We start from the raw sequence: 22710 nt of genomic DNA, 5'->3' as shown, positions 1-22710 counted from the left end.
TTCTGCTTTGCCCAATGAGATTTTGAATGTTAGTGCCACTTCCAGTTCGAACGAGAGTGATGTTAGTCACGACATACATTGGAATTGTTCAAAGAAGAAGGCTAAGGACACGAGCCATAGTGAATTTGCTGACTTGGATGCTCTTAGTATCGATATTGGATTTTTCGTAGAGGGTGACCCTAGCTCAACGATGCCGTTGTCTGAACTGGAGAAACGAGTAAATATTATTTCCTTCAAATTTACTCCCTTTTTTTTGAACACTAAAGTTTGCTGTTTTTTTTTTTTTTTTTTTGCAGTTGGGCGTCAATGAGTTGTATGATGACGTACTTGGTGAAGACACGGTGGAAGACTGTGTTACAAGCCCAAATCCCCTTGGTGTGGCCACAAAAAGTCCTCACACTTTATTTGATGGTGTTGAACATCATGCTGCAAACAATGCTCCGTCGACAGATTTGAGTCTACCCAAAGAGCCGCACCTCGTTCTTCCAGAAGATGTTGTGCTTTCCAAGCCAGCCATGACGAGTAAGATGGAGGTTTCCGCAAGTCAAGCAAAACTTCTAAAAACCTTCGAGCCTACTCCATGGCCGTTGCATCTTGATGCTCCAAACTTTAAGCCACAAGAGACTATTTCCCGTATTAAACTTTCTTTTGTTAACACAATGTGGCATACCTTGTGTGAATGGATCGAAGAGTTCTCTCTTGATTCTCTCGATAGCTTCACAAAGTTGGAGGAAAGTATTGCTTTGAGTCTTGAGGAAATTAAGAAAGAAAATGTTATTGATACTTCTACCTTAGAGGCTCTTGTCGAGGCTTTCTTCAAGACGTACGTAGATTGCGATGCTTTAAGATCGTCCAAGATGACTAAAGAATTTCACCAAGAGTCACTTTCTGATGCACGACGACGCCTCGATGATGCAAAACAGGAATATAATAAAGTGAGCGAGTCCGTAGAAAAACTTCAAGCCAGTCTTGTGAATGTTGAACAACAACTAGCTTCCTTGGCCTCCAGAAATAAGAAGATCGTCGCACTCTTGGACAAACAACAGGTGAAGTTGGCTAAAAGTCAAGAGAACGTTGACGTTACCGAAGGGGAGATTTATACCATTGAAGCCAATCATCCATTATCTGACGATGAAGAAGAGAAATTATCCCTCCTGAAAGGGGCAGTTGAGACAAGCCGCCAACAAATCCTTAGCTTCAAACCTTTTCCATGATTTTAGAGTTTTTTTTTTCTCTCTCTCTTTTTTTTTTTGCTTAGGATTCTCGACTTGCGATTTTTTTTTACAACTAATATCATGTAATGGAGTACTTATGTCTTGGAGCAATAAAAGTATCTTTTTTTTTTAATATGTGATATTTTTCTTTGAGACCTGGATTCCCTCTGTTACTCCCAATTATTTCATTCTTAAATTTCAGCATATGTCTTGTATGTTGGTTTTGTTGTTTCGCGAAAAAGAATTCATATTTTGATGTAGGAGACTTCAAATCATAAGCCGCTTGCTTCTACCAAAACTAGACTCATAGGACTGAAACGTCTCAAAAAATTAGTAAGAATCTCCTTTTGTATCAGCTGGAATTAATTTTCAAAGTCGATCTACACGTCTGGCCCGTGTTTAGCTCACAACTTTACGTACTCTGCACAAAATAAATCACATCTCGAGATAGGAGCATCCAAATCACAAGCCATTTGCGATGTCAAAAAATAGACTCGGAGATCTAAAACTTTTATAAATTTCATAACAGAACTCTTTTCGGACTATGAACAGAAAATTCACGAAGTCGACTCAACTGCAGTGAATTTTCAGATTTGCGTACCTTCGGCGAAAATAATTGTATCTTGAGCTTGGAGTGTCGGAATTGCAATTAGTCTGTACCATTAGAAAGAAGGCCCGGAGATCTAAAAACTCATATAAATTTCATAACAGAATTCTTTTCGGACTATGAACAGAAAATTCACGAAGTCGACTCAACTGCAGTGAATTTTCAGATTTGCAAACCTTCGGCGAAAATAATTGTATCTTGAGCTTCGAGTGTCGGAATTGCAATCCGTCTGTACCGTTAGAAAGAAGGCCCGGAGATGGACTGTGAATAGAAAATTCACGAAGTTGACGCGACTGCAGTGAACTTCCAGATTCGCATGAATCATGTATTCCACACATTTTTTTTAAAGCTTATGCGACTGAACTTAGAATAAAACTCTAAGCTGCCTACGTACCTCGGTGAAGAGGATCAAGTCATAACGTAGTTCAAAATAGGTGAGATTTTTTTTTTGTCCTAACTTTTGCCTAGGCCGCCTCTTTCGAGGTTTTCAACCTAGCGGACTCCCTTTTTTTTTTGGGTTCCGTTCGCAGTTTAGGCTCATGCGGGCCAGGAGCATTGCAACATGCAATTTAGATTCTTGTGTCAAGGAGCGTAGCAGCATGCAGTTTAGGCTCGTGCATTTAAGGAGCTTCATGACTTGCAGTTTAGGCTCGTGCGTCGAGGAGCGTAGCAGCATGCAGTTTAGGCTCGTGCATTAAGGAGCTTCATGACTTGCAGTATAGGCTCGTGCGTCGAGGAGCGTTTATTCTTCAAGGATAGTACCTCTTCAAAAACTTCCCATTGATAGGGCCAATTCTCATGCCATCTGCATCAACTAACTTGTAAGCTCTACTTGAATAGGCTTCTTGCACAACATATGGACCATCCCACTTTGAAGTGAATTTGCCCCCAGATTTGCGAGAGGTGATAATCGGTCTTCTTACTGCAAGAACTTGATCGCCAACTTGGAAGGACCTCAAGCGAACCTTTTTGTTGAAAGCACGAGAAAGACGAGCTTGATAACATTCAAGACTTTGTTGAGCTTCTAGCCTTTTTTCATCAAGGGACTCAAGTTCTTCAAGGCGCAGGCGAGCGTTTTCTTCTTCAGTAAGACCTTCTTGGACAGAGAGTCGCAAGGACGGTATTTGACGCTCAAGAGGAAGAACTGGTTCGACTCCATAAACAAGAGAATAAGGAGTTGCTTGTGTCGGCGTGCGATGAGTCGTATGATATGCCCAAAAAACTTCTTCCATTCTGTCATGCCAATCTCTTTTAGACTTGGAGACGACCTTCTTTAACAAGTTGCAAAGCGTCTTGTTAAATGCTTCGGCTAGTCCATTTGCAGCAGCATAATACATTGATGAATTACGTTGCTTGAAGCCAAAAAGTTCACAGATCTTGGTCATCAATTTGTTATCGAATGGTTTGCCGTTATCTGTTATTATATAACTAGGAATGCCGAAACAATATATGATGTTCACTTGAATGAAGTTTGCAACATTCTCTTTCTTCACTTCCTTGAGAGCGACGACCTCTACCCATTTTGAGAAATAATCAGTTGCGGCCAAGATGTATAGATGTCCTCCAGAAGATTTTGGAAGTGGTCCAACAATATCTAATCTCCAAGTATCAAATGACCAAGATGCAACAGTAGGGTGTAACATTTCAGGAGGTTGGTGTATAAAATTTGCGTGAAACTGGCAAGCCTTGCATTTCCGAGCATAATCTAAGCAATCTTTCACCATTGTCGGCCAGTAGTAACCCATCCTCTTAATGTGGAAGTGGAGCTTTGGCCCGGATTGATGTGATCCACAAATCTAGAGTGTGCCTCTTGCATAGCTTGAGTTGCTTCATCTTTCCCTAAACAACGCAAGAGAACTCCCTCAAATGATCTTCGATACAAAGTGTCTTTGTAGTAAAGGAAGCGAGGGGCACGCCGACGAATTTCGGTCTTTCTTCTTGGATCTTCTGGAAATATCCCATAACATAAGTACTCGATCATGGTTTGTCGCCAATCAACCTTCACAGCTTCAGCGACGTCTACCAAACGCTCGAGCTTGCTTTCTTTATCCTCGTTCTCATCTGGGGGCACTATCTATTTTTGGCAGATAGTGATTTGTGTCTGGCCGGGTAGAGTCAATGTTGAAGCTAGAGTAGCTAGGGCGTCAGCCTTCTTATTTTCCTTCCTTGGCACATGCTGAAGAGTTACATTGCCAAGCCATCCAATCAATTTTGCGCATAATCATAATAACGACGCAACTCTACCTTTTTGACCTCGTAGCTACCTAGCATTGGATTGATCACTAACTCAGAGTCTCTAAAAATATGTAATTGGAGTTGTATCATTTCAATGGCCATCTCAAGCCGAAGTGTGAGTGCTTGATATTCCGCAACGTTGTTGGTGCAATGTTGTGTTAAGGTGAAGGAATATGACAAGACTTCCCCTTGAGAAGTGACAAACACAACACCTGCACCAGCTCCCTCACGATGTGCGGCACCATTAAAATACATTTTCCACGGTGGTTGCACTTCGATGACCATCACATCCTCATCAGGTAGTTCATCAGTCACCTTCCAATCATCAGGAATTGGATGATCTGCCAAGAAATCTGCCAAAGCTTGTCCTTTCACAGCTTTTTGTGGGATATGCACAATCTCGAATTGTTGAAATTGGAGATACCACCTTGCTAATCGATCATTGAGGACGGGTTTTGACATAACAAACTTGATCGGGTTCGCCCTTAAGATGAGACGGATGACATGAGCTTGAAAGTAGTGCTTCAGCTTTTGAATTGCGAAAACCAATGCCAAACACAACTTTCGATCGGAGAATACTTTAGCTCATTTGGGGTCATCATCCTACTCAAGTAGTAGAGGTAATTTTCTTTATTTTCACCATTTTCCTGGGCCAAAAGGGCTCCCACTGACCTTTCTTGGGCTGCAATATATAGAATCAATGGCTTTCCTGGTATAGGCGCTGCCAGAACTGGAGGTTTCGTCAAGTAGGATTTGATGCTTTGGAATGCATTGCTACAAGCTTGGTCCCATTCAAAAGGTATACCCTTCTTCATGAGCCGGCTAAAAGGTTGGCACTTCCCTGCTAGATTTGAGATGAATCTTCTAAGGTACGCCAATTTTCCTTGTAGACTTTTCAGTTCATGTATATTTTTGGGCTCGGGCATTTTCAAGATGGCGTCAACTTTGGCTTGATCTATCTCAATCCCTCGATGTCGAACAATGAAGCCAAGGAATTTTCCAGAAGTAACTCCAAAGGCACATTTCAACGGGTTCATTCTGAGTTGATATCGCCGGAGTCGTTCGAACACCATTCTTAAGTCTTGTAAGTGGTCTCCTCTCTTTCTTGATTTCACCACTAAATCATCCTCATAGCATTCCACATTCTTATGGAGGATGTCGTCAAAGATATTCTGCATTGCCCTTTGATATGTGGCGCCAACATTCTTCAAGCCAAAAGGCATTACTTTGTAGCAATAAATGCCTTTAGGAGTGCGAAACGCAGTAAGCTCTTCATCTTTTGGTGCCATACGTATTTGATTGTAGCCAGATGATCCATCCATGAAAGACATCGCCTCGTATCCGGTGGTGGAATCAATCATAAGCTCTGGAATGGGGAGCGGAAATTCGTCCTTAGGGCATGCATTATTGAGGTCTTTAAAATCGACACAAACTCGAATTTGGCCATTCTTCTTCTTCACAGGAACAATGCTTGAAATCCATGAAGGATATTTAACCTCCCGAATGAAACCAGCTTCGATGAGTTTATTGACCTCGGCTTCGATTGATGGGATCAATTCTGGCCTGAAGCTTCTTTGGGCTTGCTTAACAGGACGAGCTCCTTTCTTGACTGCGAGATGATGAACTGCTACCTTAGGATCTAAACCAGGCATCTCTTTGTAGCTCCAAGCAAAGACATATCTATATTCTTTGAGTAGCTCCACATAAGTGTTTTCTTCATCTGTGGTTAATAGGGCACTTACATAGGTGGGCCTAGAGTCTTCTGCAGTGCCAAGGTTGACTTCTTTCAATGCATCAACAGTCATTTTAATTCCTTCTTCTATTTCCGCAGGAGCGTCCTCGACATCTTCGTCTTTTTGAGGATCACCATCATTAAAATATATATGGCCACACCAAGAGGCATCTCCCAAATATTCGTCAAATTTCCTTAGGGATGAAGTGTATTGCTCCTCATTCGCAGTAATGTGATATGAAGATCCTACACTTTCTTCATCTTCATCACACTCTCTAGTGTGGACCACTATGCGAGTCTTCACTTTGAGTACCTCTCCGCATGAAATCAAAAGTTCTGATTGTCGCCTCATTCTGGAAGGGACCAGGCTTTGACACTCTTTGGAGATACTTTGGACTCTAGATGGGAAAGGTCTTCTTATTTTTTCATAATTTCTTTGGGACTTATTCTTCTTCCTTTTCAATGGCCCCAACCTCTCAAATACAGAAGTTCTTGTAGTTGGTTCTCCAAGTCGATCAAAGACAGAAGGCCTTTTATTAGGATCAGCGGGTTCATCTTCCGTCGTGATATAGTTAATACTTGCTCTTCTAATGGAGATGCGAACTGGTGGGGGTTGTTTGTAACCTAGACCCTCACGTGATTGCTTCACCACATGCTCATTATCCTTCATGGTGTTTGCTTTCCTAGTAGCTTCAGGTAGGAGCTTCCCTAACTTAGATGGTTTATTGGGATCATATCCAGCCTTTGCGAACAACCTGTAAGCATTCAGATCAAAACCTTCATTTGTGCGTTTCGTAGGGAGTGCCTTATTTTGAGGCATGTTAGGGGCCACAAAATTTTCTAGTAGCTTTGAAGATAACTTTATGGTATCAATCTGCTTGATAGGAAGGGTTAATTCTCTTAGTGCACCTTTTTGGAGGCTTGATGATTCTCCTTCATCTTTCTTCACTTTTGGGACATAACGAAATAAATGAGCTATTTTCTTGCCTTTGGCCTTCGTGATGTCATCAACTTTTACTCTCTTCATGATGTGGTTCTTCAAGTAGAACTTTGCATCAGCGAAGTATGCCTCGGCTTTAGAGAACGGCTTGTCATCAGCAACTATCTTATTTTCGACTCCATCTTTATTATATTTCAAACATTGGTAGTAAGTTGATGGGACAACTTTGTTTTCGTGTATCCACGGTCTGCCAAGCAACAAATTTTATGAAGTCTTTGCATCGATCACATGCATCCATGCAGTTGATTGCATATCTCCCATGGCAATTTCTAGCTTGATAGCTCCTATGGCCCTTTGTCCTCCTTGATTGAATCATTGAATCATCAGTCGGCTTTCAGAAAGTTCTTCAGTTGAGATGCCGAGTTCTTTCATTATGCGAATGGGAAGAATGTTAACTGCAGATCCGTCATCTATCAAGATTTTGTTTATCCTCCTCTCGAGCACATAACCACCATAAACAAAGGGCGATTGTGTGGTGTCTCACCAAGTAGGAAATCGTCTTCAGTGAAGGTGATTTTTGTATTACAGACATCTGCTTCTTGGAAGGAGGACTCAACAAGACTATTAGACAGTGATGGTGAGAGTGTTGACTTGACTTCATTCTTTTCCTCTTCTTCTTTATCAGCATTACAGCATAAGGCCTTATCATCATCGTCAGAAATCCTCGTGCGAAACCAACTTGGCAAAAATTCTCCCAAAGTCACCGGGTGGCGTGGCTTTTGGTGATGGCGTGTCTCTATCTCCACATTCTTTGGGTTCTTAACAATTTGTATCTTCTTTAGTCTTCTCACCATCTTATTCCTCATCGGTTGCTTCGTTGATCCTTTTTGCAGACTCAATTTACGGCGTCTTCGACGAGTCACCAGGGTCCATCCTTCTTAATCAGGTTGATCAACTCGGACTTTGTCATCCTCCAACAATTCTTCATCTTCATTCCCTTCACGGGTGCATATCTCAATCAGATCGAATGAGCCAAAGGTAATGGACACATGGTTTGTGCTTGCTTTTCCGACTTTGAGCTCGATCTTCTTTTGACGAGCCAAATCCATAACTTTGTCCTTGAAAACAAAGCACTTCTCAAGAGGGTGACCTACAAGCCAATTGTATTTGTAGTAATTCGGGTCATTGATTTTTCTAGCTTCATCTGGTCGCTTCATCTCTGGCAGCTCAATAAGCTTTAACTCGAGGAGTTCTTCAAATATTGCAGGCACATCGGAGTCTAGAAATGAGTACTCCTTTTCTTGCATCTCTTTGAGAGTCAACTTCCGATTTGCATTATCTTGAGAGGAAGTTGTTTTTATACTCTGTTTCTTGCTCGCCTTGGTAGTAAACTTCAAAGGAGAGGCATTGACGTTCATGGATTCTTTGCTTTCATTTTTGGGTACGAACTTGCTCCATTTCTTGACTTCTTGCTTATCTCTTCCCTTGCGAGGTTTGTAGATGGGCAGCCCTTCGTTTCACGCAGAAGCCATGCTCAACTCCATATCATGAGAACGGGTGGCAAGTTCTTCAAATGTCCTGGGCTTAATTCCTTGCAAGATGTAACGAAGTCCCCAATGCATTCCTTGGATGCACATCTCTATGCCAGAAGCTTCGCTTAGCCTATCTTTGCAGTTAAGGCTTGCATTCCTCCATAGATTGATAAAGTCAATAACTGGTTCATCTTTTCGTTGGCGAGTGCTTGTAAGTTCCACCATGCTCACAGTACGCCTCGTGCTATAAAAGTGATTAAGAAACTCTTGCTCCAATTGGTCCCAACTATCAATGGATCCAGCCTCGAGGTCGGTGTACCAATCAAAAGCATTCCCCTTTAGTGAGCGGACGAACTGCTTGACAAGGTAATCTCTATAAGTCCCTGCATTGTTGCATGTCTCAACAAAGTGCGCAACATGTTGCTTTGGATTTCCCTTTCCGTCGAACTGTTGAAATTTGGGAGGTTGATAGCTGCCAGGCATCTTCAGGCTATCGATTCTTGCAGTATACGGCTTTGCGTACGTGAGAGAAGACTTTGAAGCGACCTCATACTTATCCTTGATAGTTCCCATAATGAATTCATTCAATTGTTCTATGGGAATTGATCCTTCAGAGGAGACATGAAGTTCTTTGGCGGATGACACTTGTTTTGTTGGAGGATCAGCCTTCTCGTGGACTTCAGGAAGCTTTCCAGGTGCATGACTTGATTCTCCATCCATCATGCTTTCAACTATGCCTGTCAATTTTGCGATACGGACATCTTGATCTTGAGCATACTTTGTTAACCCATCAATTGCCTTTGTCAGGTTTGCAAGTTGCTCCTCTATTGTCGAAGTGTTAGTCATCATTGCCTCCATGATTTTTGCAGATGATGAAGAATAACCGAGACCTTCCCACATATTGAACTCAGTTTGGAACATGTCATGTGGTGAGATTTGCGTAGAGCCAACACATAAGACTTCATCATCAGGTTGGCTAAGCTGACTCTTGGTATTGTATAAAGTGAGTTGAGCAAGAGCTTTCTCCACAACTTCTGCAATATTATCTCCTCTCTCTGACTTGCTAGCAGAGGACCTTTCTTCTTCGAATGATGAAGATCTCAAAGCATGCATTGGTGCAGACGGCACTTGGAGTGCTTGTTGCCCCAAGACGCTCGCCTTGCTCTGGGTGATTGGCCCAAGACTCCCCATAGTAACCTTCAGGATACTTTCAACGTCAGAAGAAAACTTGGAGTCAGTAACTTCGATCTTCTTTGAAGCCATCTTAGTGATCTTGAATGTTGAGAGTTGAGAAGAGATGAGAGGCAGAGATGACCCCACTGGGCGTGCCAAAATTTGTAACGACTAAATTTTGCTCCTGAAAAATAATAATCAAGACAAGAAATATAGCGACAAATATTATATTCAATTTCAAGTGATGGGGTTACAATCTCTAAAATATCTCTAAATCTAAAGAGATGTAGTCCTCTGATTCTTCTCCTCACGGATGATGGTTCAAGAGCTTGAAAGCTTGATTTTGAACTTGACGGATTTCAGATTTGTAGTATGTCACGAACAATTTGAAGCTCGTCACGAACCAGGATTTGATGTTGGGTTATCACGAACGGAAGATTTGAAGCCGCCCGTCTATGACTTGAGTTCGCCTTTGGAATTTGACCATAGACGACGATTGCAGATATGGATGAAGACCTTGATGCTATTCTTCAGAGCTTCTTTAGCCTTTTCTTCTGCTTACATGCTTCTTCTTTAGCCTTCTCCTTTGACCCCTTTATATAGGTGTGGGGTGGAGTAGTCTCCAAGAAAACCCTAGTAGATTATTGGGTTTGAGGCTTATGGGCCGACCCATTTGATAGAAGACCAATTGACGGGCTAGCCCAATAATATATTGGACCTTTATTTAAATCAATTTGATTGGATTTAAATAACAAACCCAATTATACCAGTCCATGTTACTTAGTTGGACCAATATATATATATTTAATTTGTGGTAAAATCCAAATTTCTTATGGATTTAAATTTGACACAATTTTAATTGTCTACAATGGTATAATCTTTCTCAAGAGAATCGACTCAGATATGTTAAGGCTAATCCTTCTTTCTTTTGGCATAACCCAAGTAACGATACGTAAACGTAATGCTATTCCATAAGTGGTTCTACTCTTAACAGTTAAGGATGTCTATGTTATTCATTCCTATAAAGTGATATTCAAGCATGTCTAAATATGTTCCTAAGTCTATATTGAGGTATATGATAGAGATGCTAATTTTTATAATATAGAGATACATGCATCTTCATGCATATAGCACTGTGCTACGGCCGGTCGGGAAGTTACCACCGGTTGGGCAGTTATGTATTATTATTTACCATCGGTTGGGCAGTCATGCATATTCATTTACCATCGAGCTACGGCCGGTCAAGCAGTCATGCATTTACCACTGAGCTACGGACGGTTGGGCAGTTGCATATTTACCACCAAGCTACGGCCGGTCGGGAAGTTATGCATTTATCACCGATTCAGGTTGATTCTTATATGTATTTAATAAATATTGACTTATTGTTATATTTCAATTCTTCCATACATACTCACTACATTATTCGTACTGACGTCCTTTTGTTTGGGATGTTGCACTCATACATGCAGGTATAGATAATCAGTTTGACGATCCCTCATAGTAAACGGAATTGGCATTCAGTGAAGGATCGGTAAGACTCTACCTGATTTAGAGTGCAGCCGAGTTTATGAGTCATCGTATCAGAATTTTGCTACAGACTTATGGGTAGGCCGGTACCCTGTCCCATTTGATGTCAAATAATCTTAGAGGCTTTTTAGACAAAGGTTCATTTTGTACAGTATGTCATAGGCATTGACGGCCCATATGTATTCATGTTTTAAGAAAAATGGTTCAGTAATACAGTATTTTCCCACTTATAGTTTTATATTTACGAGTTGCGACCATGTTGGCCCATGATAGTTACAGAAGAAAAAAATGAGTTACAGAATGGTTCACTCGAGCCAGTACGACACCGAGCGCCAGCCACACCTCTCCAGGTTTGGGGCGTGACAAGTTCAATTAGCATCGAGAGACCAAATCGCACGACAGAGAAGAATAGAAGTGAAATTGTTCCTAACTCTGTAGCCTCTAGGGGATAAGAACAGACGTCTCTACACCGATCCCTCAGATTATACCAAGCTTGTTCGTGAATTGTGAGACCTAGGCAACCTAGTTCTCTAATACCAACTTGTCACTACCCAAATTTTCCATCTTCGGGACTGTGATGGCGCCTAACATTGTACTCGCTAGGCAAGCCAACGTTACATAATATTTCACCTTTTCCTTTATCCTTTTATAATTAAAATTCCACAAAACTAAATTAGCGGAAATAAAAGCGGACGTACATAATTTAATTGATTACACTTATACTATTAACGAAAGCCGAAATAGATATAACCCAGAAACTGGTGTCACAACTCACGAACATTCTATGAAAACTAAAAGTAATGGTTTGAAAGAAAATACATCTATCTCGAAGAAAGTAAAACAGAAATGAAGTAAAGATAAGAGGGGACGCTAGGGCCTGTGGACGCTTGCAGGACTACCTCGGGTCTCCTGAATGCAGTATCAGCAACCGACCTCTTGATTAGCCACTACCAGCTCCAAAATTTGCACAGAAAGTGCATAGTGCAGTATCAGTACAACTGACCCTATGTATTGGTAAGTGTCGTGCCTAACCTCGACAAAGTAGTGACGAGGCTACGGGCATGCATAACAATATAAATAGCATGCAACGGTTTATACTAAGACAGAAAGGAATTTTCAGAATGAATTATAACAGTAACTTGCATTAAATAAATGTGAAACCCAGGCTTTCTACCAATACTTAGCTATAACCAATCCTTAAAAGAGTTTCGACACCACAATAATGAAATTCAATAAAAAAAGAATGCATAAATAACACTTGAATCGGCGCGCATCCCGATCCTACCATATAGTCAACAACAGTATAAACATTCGCCCTTATTGCTCCTTGTTGCGGCGTGCAATCCGATCCCACCAGTCCACCCTTATTACTCCTCAATATATCATCCTTAATCCTCCTATTGCGGCGTACAACCCGATCCCACATGTCTACCCTTATTACTCCTTGTTATGATGCGCAACCCGATCTCACCAGACAAACACATTCACCCTTATTCCTCCTATTGCAGCGTGCAACCCGATCCCACATATCAGTACCAATCATAAAATGAGAACAAGTGTTTCACAGTTTAGCTCAAACCCTCCACAACATTTATACCTCAAATCATAACCAAGGAAGATCTATACAATTATGAAACATCAACAGTTAATACTACTCAGCGAGACCAACCAAGGTGTACTGTGAAGTATCATCATACCAACTTTAACCAATAGGGTAATAAAATTAAACTACGAAACAATTAATACTTCAATAGAGAAAAACAACAATTACCTTGAAGCATTTAGACATGGAAACATTTATGAGCAAGTAGCAATTAAGACAGGAAATAATATATTAGGAAATGGGGAAGAGAACATGCTAAAATGAAAATTTGGTGACATGTAGGTACTCGTCACCACACCTATACGCCACACTCATTGAATTTTACATAGTAATTAAGTCGGGGATCCCTAATCACTCAAGTCAAAGTTAGACCAAACACTTACCTCAAGCCAACAGGTATTTCAAATCTCAATTACTGCTTTACCTCTCGATTCCACCTCTATTCCACTCGTATCTAGTCATAATTAACTTAATAACATCAATAAATGCTAAAGAAATCAATTCCACTGCATAATCATAGGTTTCCCAACATTTTCCCCAAAAAAGTCAAAACCTAACCCCAGGCCCGCTTGGTCCAAACTCGAAATTCGGATCAAAACCCGATTATCCATTCACCCCCGAGCCCAGATATACAATTGATTTTGGAATCCGACCCCAAATCGAGGTCTAAATCCCCAATTTAATAAAATTGCTAATTCTACCCAAATCCCCAAATTCTACCATGGAAATCTTAGATTTTTGGTTGGAAATTCATGAAATGTGATGGAAAAGTGAAAGAAAGTGGCTTAGGATCACTTACCAAAGTTTTCGGGAAGATTTAGTCTTGGGAGAATTGCCTCTAGGGTTCTAGGATTTGAAAAATGTGTAGAATGGGTGAAAATCCTGTCTAAGTTATGTTTTGAACAGTTGCAGGTATCGCATTTGCGATCACAGGTTCGCAAATGCGAACTTTACTTCGCAAATGAGAAGATGGGACTGACTTGTTGGCATCGCAAATGCGAACAAGTGTTTGCAAATGGGGCTTCTGTTCTCGTCGCAATTGTGACACTGAGCTTCGCAAATGCGAAGGTCCCCTTCCTAGCAGACCTGAAGTATGCCAGCAAAATCCTTAAGTCCAAAACACTCTGTAGCCTATCCAAAACTCACCCGAGCCCTCGGAGCTCCAAACCAAACACGTACACAAGTCTTAAACATCATACGAACTTGCTCATGCGATTAAATCGCCAAAATAACATCTAGAACTATGAATTCAACACCAAAACTCATGAAATTTTCATGATTGTTTCAAAACTTCTATTTTCTCAACCAAAGGTCCGAATTACATCAAATCACTTCTGTTTTTCACCAAATTTCACAGATAAAGGTTAAATATCATAACGGACCTATACCAAGCTTCGGAACCAAAATACGAGCCCGATACCAATAAGACCAAATCTTTTAAATTATTACATTTTTAGTCTTATCAATTTTCTTCAAAAATTTATTTCTCGGGCTAGGGACCTTAGAATTCGATTCCGGGCATACGTCCAGGGCCCATATTTTACTACGGACCCTCCGGGACCGTTGGAACATGTGTCCGAGTGTTTACCCAAAAGGTTGACCAAAGTCAAAAAAAATTATCATTTTAAGCCAAAAGTCACCATTTCTTAAATTTTTCACATAATGGCTTTCCGGATACACGCCCAGATTGTGCATGTAAATCGAAGTGAGATAAAATGAGATTTTCAAGGCCTCGGAACATGGAATCGAATTCTAAACAGAAGATGACCTTTTGGATCATCACAATATGGGAGAAATGGTCTAAACAATATTTATATACTCACTACAAAAAGATCCTAAGACAAGATAAACTTAAATATCCGGTATACATCTAAAGCAGAAATTTGCGTGGAAGAACGTTGAAATCTTAGATTTAACATAGTAGTGGTAATATATAGAGTACATGTAGACATAAACAATTGCAGAGGCCGCTGAAAAAAATAAAATCCACTGCTACCAATAAGTCTCAACATTTTATAATGGATATTAACTACAATATATTAAGAATTAGGAAGTGCAAAATTATAAACCTATAAGCATAATAATATTGTCATGATCCAAAACTAGCCCGTTGTAATGGCGCCTATTATAGTACTAAGCAAACCGACTACTCAAACAATTTCAATAGTTTAATCTTCGAAAGATACTAAAACAGTTTAATTAAAGAAAAATCTCTTACTTACCTCAAATTGTGCGAAACTCTACTCCAACAAGTCCTTGACTCGTGAAACGACTTTCAAATGCCTTGAATTCAGCCACAAATAGTTCGATACAATCAACACGAGCTAAAGGAATGAATTCCATAAGAAAATACTAAGCTCTTAATCAAAAGTCAAAAAGCTAATTCAAAAGTCGGACCCCGGGCACACATCTCACAATCGGGTAAAAGTCACAAAATCCGAACATCCATTTGACCACGAGTCCACTCATACCGAAATTACTCAAATCCGATACCAAAATCTCGATCAAAATCTCAAAATTTGACCTAAGAGCTTTCCACCATTTTTCCCAATTTTCCACCTCAAATCACTAATTTAATGATGAAATCAAAGAGACAAACATGAAATTTAACCAAAATAAAGTAAGAATCATTTACCCAGAATCGCCCAAATCTGAGGTCTCTAGCTCAAAATATGAAAAATAGGTTCAAACCCTCATTTTAAAATTTATCTCTGCTGCCTAATTATCCTTAATCCCGAACGCGACCCTCTTCCCGCGTTCACGTAGCACAAAACAGTTTGCCCCAATAGATTATCTTATGCGAATGCGAACCACTACTTCCTCAAACCTACACAATCGCGTCTCCTCTCACGCGATCGCGAAGCACAAACGCGTGAGAACCAGCTGCATCTTCTCCTCTTCGCGAATGCGACTATGCCCACACATTCGTGATGCACTACCTAGCCATCTTATGCGATCACGTACCCCACTTCGCAAATGCATAGAGCAAAAATCACCACTGCCCCAAACAGGCCTACACGATCGCGACCCTGTCCATGCGATCGCGTATAAGAAAACGAGATACAGACACCAAAAAAATCTTCAGCCATAACACCAAGTTCAATATTGGTCTGTCAACCATCCGAAACACACCCGAGGCCCCCAGGACCTCAACCAAACATACCAACAAGTCTCAAAATATTATACGAACTTACTCGAGCCTTCAAATTACACCAAACAATGCTAAAATCATGAATCACATATCGATTCAAGCCTAATGAACTTTCCAACTTCTAACTTCTACATTCGATGTCGAAACCTATCAAATCACGTCTGATTGACCTCAAATTTTGCACACAAGTCATAAATGACACCACGGACCTACTCCAACTCCCGAAACCCTAGTCCGAGCCCGGTAACTATAAAGTCCACAAACTTTCAAACTTCTAACTTTCGTCATTTCAAGCCTAATTCAACTATGAACCTCCAAATCGCAATCCAGACACACTTCTAAGTCCAAAATCACCCAACGGAGCTAACGGAACCTTCGGAACTCCGATCCGGAGTCGTTTACATACAAGTCAACATTCAGTCAATCTTTTTTCAACTTAAACTTTCAACCTTGAGACTAAGAGCCCGTTTGGACATTAAAAAAGTTCCCTTTTTTTCAATAAATTTTCACTTTTTTCTTAAATCAGCGTTTGTTCATAAAATTTCCAATTTTCTCTTGAAGATGCATTTTGAAAATTTTCGAAAATTTGAAAAACTCCCTAAAGCTATTTTTCAAAATTTTCACTCAAATCACTCACAAAACTTAAAAAACAACCCAAAATTGAAAAACTCCCAAACACAACTCTAAATTTCAAATACCTTTTTCACTTGAAAATTTTTTTCACCATGTTTTGGAATTTTACAATTCTTATGTCCAAACGCTCACCAAGTGTCTCAACTCATCTTGAAACCTATCCGGACCCGAACCAACTACCCCGGAAAGTCACATAACAACTGTAAAGCATAAAATGAGCAGTGGAAACAGAGGTACAACTCTCAAAAAAGGTTGTCGGGAAGAGCCAAAATTCTAAAACAAATCCATAATGATACATGAATCTTTACATTTTATAGAACTGTTCGCCAGTAAGTGATCGAACCGTTTTATATGATCCATTTTCTCTTGTCCTCTCACTCTCCAAGGTCAAGGTAAGTGATTCAAACACTTCGCTAGTAAAATTCTTTCTCAAGAACATGAATCTTATCCTAAATCCATCTTGGATTCTTGCATTAAGGTTTTCTTTTAGAAAATCTCAAGTGATGAATTCTTAGGGAAACAACAACCAAGGTAAGAATCTCCTTCTTCTACATGTATTTGAGCATATATAAGTCTTGGTTAAGTTGTTGAAGTAAGAACTTGCGGAATCGTCTATCAAAAGTCATATATAGCTTGCTGTATTTACTAGACTGTCTTGGAGTTGCTTATATATTGTCTTATGGATAGAAATCATGAATCAGGCACACAACAAACACGCCAGGATATAATTTGTGTTAGGTGGTATCATTTCTTTTTATTTATCTCGTGACACCGATTCACTTAATGCGCGTCCGCCCCTGACAGTTTTAACGCTCATGTAATAGCTATAATATCAATTACAAGAAATTAAACACAAAAGATAAAAGAGCTACAGATTTGTTATTCTAATTCCAACTGAAACATGGCATTCACTGATACCAAAATGAATATTCAAGAACATATAAGAAAATTCACCATTCATAATAATAAATAAAATACTCCTAATATGAACACAACGCAAAGTTTATTCCACAAAATTCAACACCTTCTGACGCCACCAAAATTCCATCAAGATGCACACCGAAATAAAACTAATGAAGAAATAAGAAAAAAAATAGAATGGACAGAAAACACAGTAATAAAAAGGAAGAGGCATAGGACACATACCAAAAACTGAAAAATAACACATTAAATATAAAATAAAGCCAGACGAAAAGAAAATGCTTAGTTACCTCTATCAATTTAAAATTTTGATGGTTACTGTGTGAAATCCTTTAAGTAAGAGAGACGAAAAGTAAAAGAACCAAAAATATTTAGAGGGGCAAAATGAGGTGGAAAAATGGCAAAACAAAAAGGAGAAAAAAGATGATAAATAACATTCACGGGGCTGATTGAGAAAACAAATACAACAAATAGGAAACAAACATCTTAATGTCGATACATAAAATGTTAGATAAAAAATTTATTAGATGAACACATTCAAGAGTAAGCAAATCTCACAATGGACGATAAAATAATCAAAAGATACAAACTTTTTGCTTCAAACAAAACCAAAATAAAGAAAAACCAAGAATACAAGATACAAACATACATTTCTTAAATTCAAATAAATTTATATGCTTCACGAATATTGGAAAAAACCAATTAGAGTAGGACAGAATTTTTCTTTTTTGCTTCGGAGAAGAAAAGAGGGGATGGAGATAGTTGTTGACCGGTGATTATACCTTTTTTTCTACATTTTGCTTGTTCCTCTGTGCAACGATCATATAACAATAATTTTAATACAGTTATTTGACACAGAAATACATAAAGTCAAAGACCAAATAAAGATAAGGCTTTGTACCTTTAAATCTTTCTCACAAACGATAATAGTCTTCTGCTATGTTGATTTCTTCTCTGGTTTGATGTGGGTGTTGGGCTGAATTTTTCTTCTTTGTTGATTGTTAATTGATTATGTATTTTTAGAAGCACTAGGATTGAAGTTGCTGATTTATTTTCTATGTTTAGTGAATGAGATTTTGTCACGATCCAAATCCTAACCTATTGCGATGGTGCCTATCGATGGTACTAGGCAAACCAATATTTCCCAAATACTTAATTTAACAAAAAAGTGAATCAAGAAGTTTTTGATAAGCAAAGTTTTCATAAAAAAGGGTAAAACCCAAAACACAAGTGCAGAAAATAACTCTCAATATCGGGGTATCACTGAGCCCATGAACATCTATACATCATTAGTCTAGAAGTGAAATGTCTATAAAAGTCAGGATCATAATACAACGAAAGAAAAAGATAAGAAAGGAGAAACAGGGACTGTGAACGCCGAGCAGCTACCTCGTAAATCTCCGCAGATCAACCGTGCACGATAACAATGACCACCGTGTCCGGAATTACCTGGATCTGCACACGAAGTACAGGGTGTAGCATGAGTATAACTAACCCAATAAGTAACAATAATAAATAAGGAACTGCAAGATAGTGACGAGCTACACAGTTAATGTTCATTTCTAAAAGTCTAAACAGTAAAATAGACATGCTTTCAAATCTGGCAATTAAGTCAAATCAGTTTATTCATGTCAAGTTCAAGGAAACCGGATAAAAATATCTTTCAGATGTTTTCAAAGTAGTAATATATGGCAACTCTGTGCAACAACAATGAAATCATATACAACCTCTCAGCCAACAATCACTCAGTCCTCCCATTCACTCCAACCTCACAATCACTCATTCCTCATAGCCACTCATTCCTCACGGTCACTCAGTACTTGACACTCACATTTAGTAGGTATTTGCGCTCACTGGAGATGTGTACAGACTCTGGAGGGGTTCCTACAACCAAAGCGCTATATCAAGCCAATCATGGCATAAATCAATGAAACATGCTACGGCGTGTAGCCCGATCTCATAAATATCCTCACAATCAGGCTCTTGGCATCACTCAGTCATTAATCTCTCCAATCTCTCGGGCTCTCAGAAATCATAAGAATCAGCACCAATAGTAATGATATGATGTATCAACAAGAATAATAGAGACTGAGATATGATATACAAATAAAAACTGAGACTAAGTACAAATAGCATTTAGTAGGTAATTTAACATGTAACACGACCTCTATGGATCCCAACAGTACCAACACATAGCCTACACATGGTTTCTCACATGATTTACAATCAAATCTCTATAAAACATGGAGAGCATATAGCTAACAACAAACATGACATGGAGACAATCAGTCCATACCCAAGATCACATCGAAATAAATCATACTAAGTAACAAGAGATCAAATTTAGTTTCCAATCCCCTAATAGTCACTACACACGACCGATATATACGGTCCACAATAATAGCATCGCCAACAGGCATAGATATATTAATAGATGAAACTAGAGACTCACAAGGAATATCCAGATAATGAGCAAAATATGATAACGCATATGAATAAGTGGAACCAGGGTCAAATAATATAGAAGCATCCCTGTGGCAAATTGAGACAATACCTATGATCACTGCATCTGAAGCAACGACATCTAGTATAGCGGGAAGAGCGTAGAATTGGGCCTGACCGCCACCTGATCGGCCTCCCTTTCTAGGGCGACTTCTAGCTGACTAGGCCCCACCATGAGCTGACTGAGCGGCTGGTGTAGCAACTGGTGTAGAAGACGTAGTCTGACTCCTCTATTGTGCTGGACCTCCCTACCAATGAGGACAGTGCCTCCACACATGCCCAAACTCCTTGCACTAATAACAACTCCCTGGTGCTGGTGATGGCGACTGAAGGGTGCCCGGAGCACCGGGATAACTGGTAGAAGGACCTAGCATTGATGAGCCCTGAACCGATGAAGCACGGGACGAACTCTTAGATTGAAAGGCACTAAGAGATGAGTGAACCTGAGAGAACTGTGTGAACCATGGCCAAATGATACACCACAGTGAACTGGGCGAGCTATTTGAGCATACCTGTAAGGACGACCCATGCCGTGGTAGAACTGACCTCCAGAAGGAAAACCACTAAAACCACATAATCCACGAGACCTCTTGGCCTGCCTCTCAACTTGCTCCTGACTACGGGCCAGCTCTATCTACCGAGAAATGTCAACAACCTCATCTAAAGTAGCACTAGATACCCTCTCTCTAGTCATAAGCACCCGCAACTAAAATATTAGGCCATCAATGAACCTCCTGATCCTCTCCCTATCAATGGGGACCAACCAAACTGTATGATGAGCCAACTCAGAAAACCTCATCTCTTACTGCATCACAGTCATATCATCCTGACTTAACTGCTCAAACTACCTGCACAGCTCCTCTCTGCGAGACTGCAACACATACTTCTCCAAGAAGAAAACGGAGAACTCCTGCTAAGTAAGTGGTTCTGTGCTGACCGGCCTATGCCTCTCATAAGCCTTCCACCAGCTGAAGGCAGTCTTAGAGAACTGAAAAGTAATGAATAAGACCCCACAAGTCTCCAGAATACCTGTTGTACGGAGAATCCTATAACACTTGTCCAATAAGCCCTGGGCATCCTTCGCCTCTATTCTGCTGAAAGTGGAGGTTAGAGTCTCCCAAACCCTTCCAATCTCCACTGCACATCATTAGACATAACGGGAACCACATGGGCCTGAGCAGCTGTAACCGACTAGGTTGGTAGTGCCCCCGGTATGTGGAGTCCCTGCATCACCTATTTTGGTGTACGGGCAGTGAGAGTCTGGGTACCTCCCCCGGCCTGAAAAGTGGCTGCTGCGGCTGGAACAGAGACCACCTGAGCAAGACTGGTGCACACGGTCAGAATCTGAGCTAAGGCCTCCTGAAGGCTTGGAATCACAATGGGCACGGGTGGTGCCTGAGCTAGCCCCACTAGCGCATCCACAACTAGGACATGATCCTAAACTAGGGAAACTGGTGGATCTGCAGGTGCTGCCCTAGCTGCTGAAGAGCTACACATTTGCCCCTACCGCGACCTCTACCGCGACCTCAGCCTCTCGTGTCCTTGACTGGTGGTACTAGTGGTTTTCCATCCTGCCCAGTAGTACGTGTCCTCACCATATGTGAGAAAATAGAATAACACAAGTTTAGATACAGAATCAACAAATTCGCATGACAAGAATTCAACAATATGAAGTTTCCTAAGGGTTTGGTATCCTCTCGAAAATAAGTACAGACGTATCCGTACAGATCCGCAACACTCTACGAAACCTGCTCATGACTCGTGAGACCAATATGACCTAGGCTCTGATACCATCTTGTCATGACCCAAATCCTAACCTGTCGTAATGGCGCCTATCGATGGTACTAGGCAAGCCGACATTTCCCAAATACTTCCAATATTTAACAGAAAATGAATCAAGTAATTTTTGATAAGAAAAGTTTTCATAAATAGGGGTAAAACTCAAAATACAAGTGCGGAAAATCACTCCCAATACTGAGGTGTCACTGAGCCCATGAGCGTCTATACATCACAAGTCTAGAACTGAAATGTCTATAAAAGTTTGGATCTAAATACAATGAAAGAAAAAGATAAAGAATGAGAAACAAGGACTGTGCCGGACAGCTACATCGTAAATATCCGCAGATCAACCATACACGATATCAATGCCCACCGTGTCCAGAAACACCTGAATATACATATGAAGTGTAGGGTGTAGCGTGAGTACAACCAACTCAGTAAGTAACAATAATAAATAAGGAACTGAAAGGTAGTGACAAGCTATACAATTATAATTGATTTTCAGTAGTCTCAACAGTAAAAAAGACATGCTTTCAAATCCGGTAAATTAAGTCAAATTAGTTTATTCATGTCTAGTTCAAGTAAACTGGATAAAAATATCTTTTAGAAGTTTTCAAAATAGTAATATATGGCAACTTTTAGCAACAACAATGAAATCATATACAGCCTCTCAGGAAACAATCACTCAGTACTCCCATTCACTCCAACCTCACAATCACTCATTCTTCATAGCCACTCATTCTACATGGTCACTCAGCACTCGACACTCGCATTCAGTAGGTACCTGCTCTCACTGAGGGTGTGTACAGACTCTGGAGGGGCTCCTACATCCCAAGCGCTATATCAACTTTTAAACAATTTAATAAATAGAAATTTTGATTTCAAAGAAATAAAAATGAGTAATTAAGTTGATCAATCATCGTTGGCTCGCCTGACGACAGTCAGGCACCATCACGACCTATAGTGGATTTTGGGTCATGATAGGACCAGTCCGAACCTGATAATCCCGAACCCGTATGGGCCCAATTTAACCCAAAAACTCCTAGCCCACTATCACTCCGGTAAGCCATACCACTACCCAGCCCGCCCCACTAACCGAATGGGCTATTATTTTCATGTCCAGCTCTGACTAGCCTGTTTGGTTAACACATTTAATTGAAA

The 22710-nt window shown here is 40.2% G+C and overlaps 1 protein-coding gene across 1 annotated transcript; it reads right to left on the bottom strand.

Annotated features, from left to right (window-relative positions):
- Positions 1-3538: 3538 nt before the first annotated feature.
- LOC142180854 (uncharacterized) lies at positions 3539-7582 on the bottom strand. Its single transcript, XM_075252950.1, has 4 exons — positions 7233-7582; positions 4729-6975; positions 4066-4540; positions 3539-3895 (listed from the first exon to the last, which is right to left on the bottom strand). The coding sequence occupies exons 1-4, from the start codon at positions 7580-7582 to the stop codon at positions 3539-3541; spliced, it is 3429 nt and encodes a 1142-aa protein (XP_075109051.1).
- Positions 7583-22710: the final 15128 nt, after the last annotated feature.

Source organism: Nicotiana tabacum, chromosome 5 (genome assembly GCF_000715075.1).
Source record: "Nicotiana tabacum cultivar K326 chromosome 5, ASM71507v2, whole genome shotgun sequence".
Classification (NCBI taxonomy): Eukaryota; Viridiplantae; Streptophyta; class Magnoliopsida; order Solanales; family Solanaceae; genus Nicotiana; species Nicotiana tabacum.
Note: the sequence above shows the minus strand (reverse complement) of the source record. Positions and strands in the feature narration are given on the sequence as shown.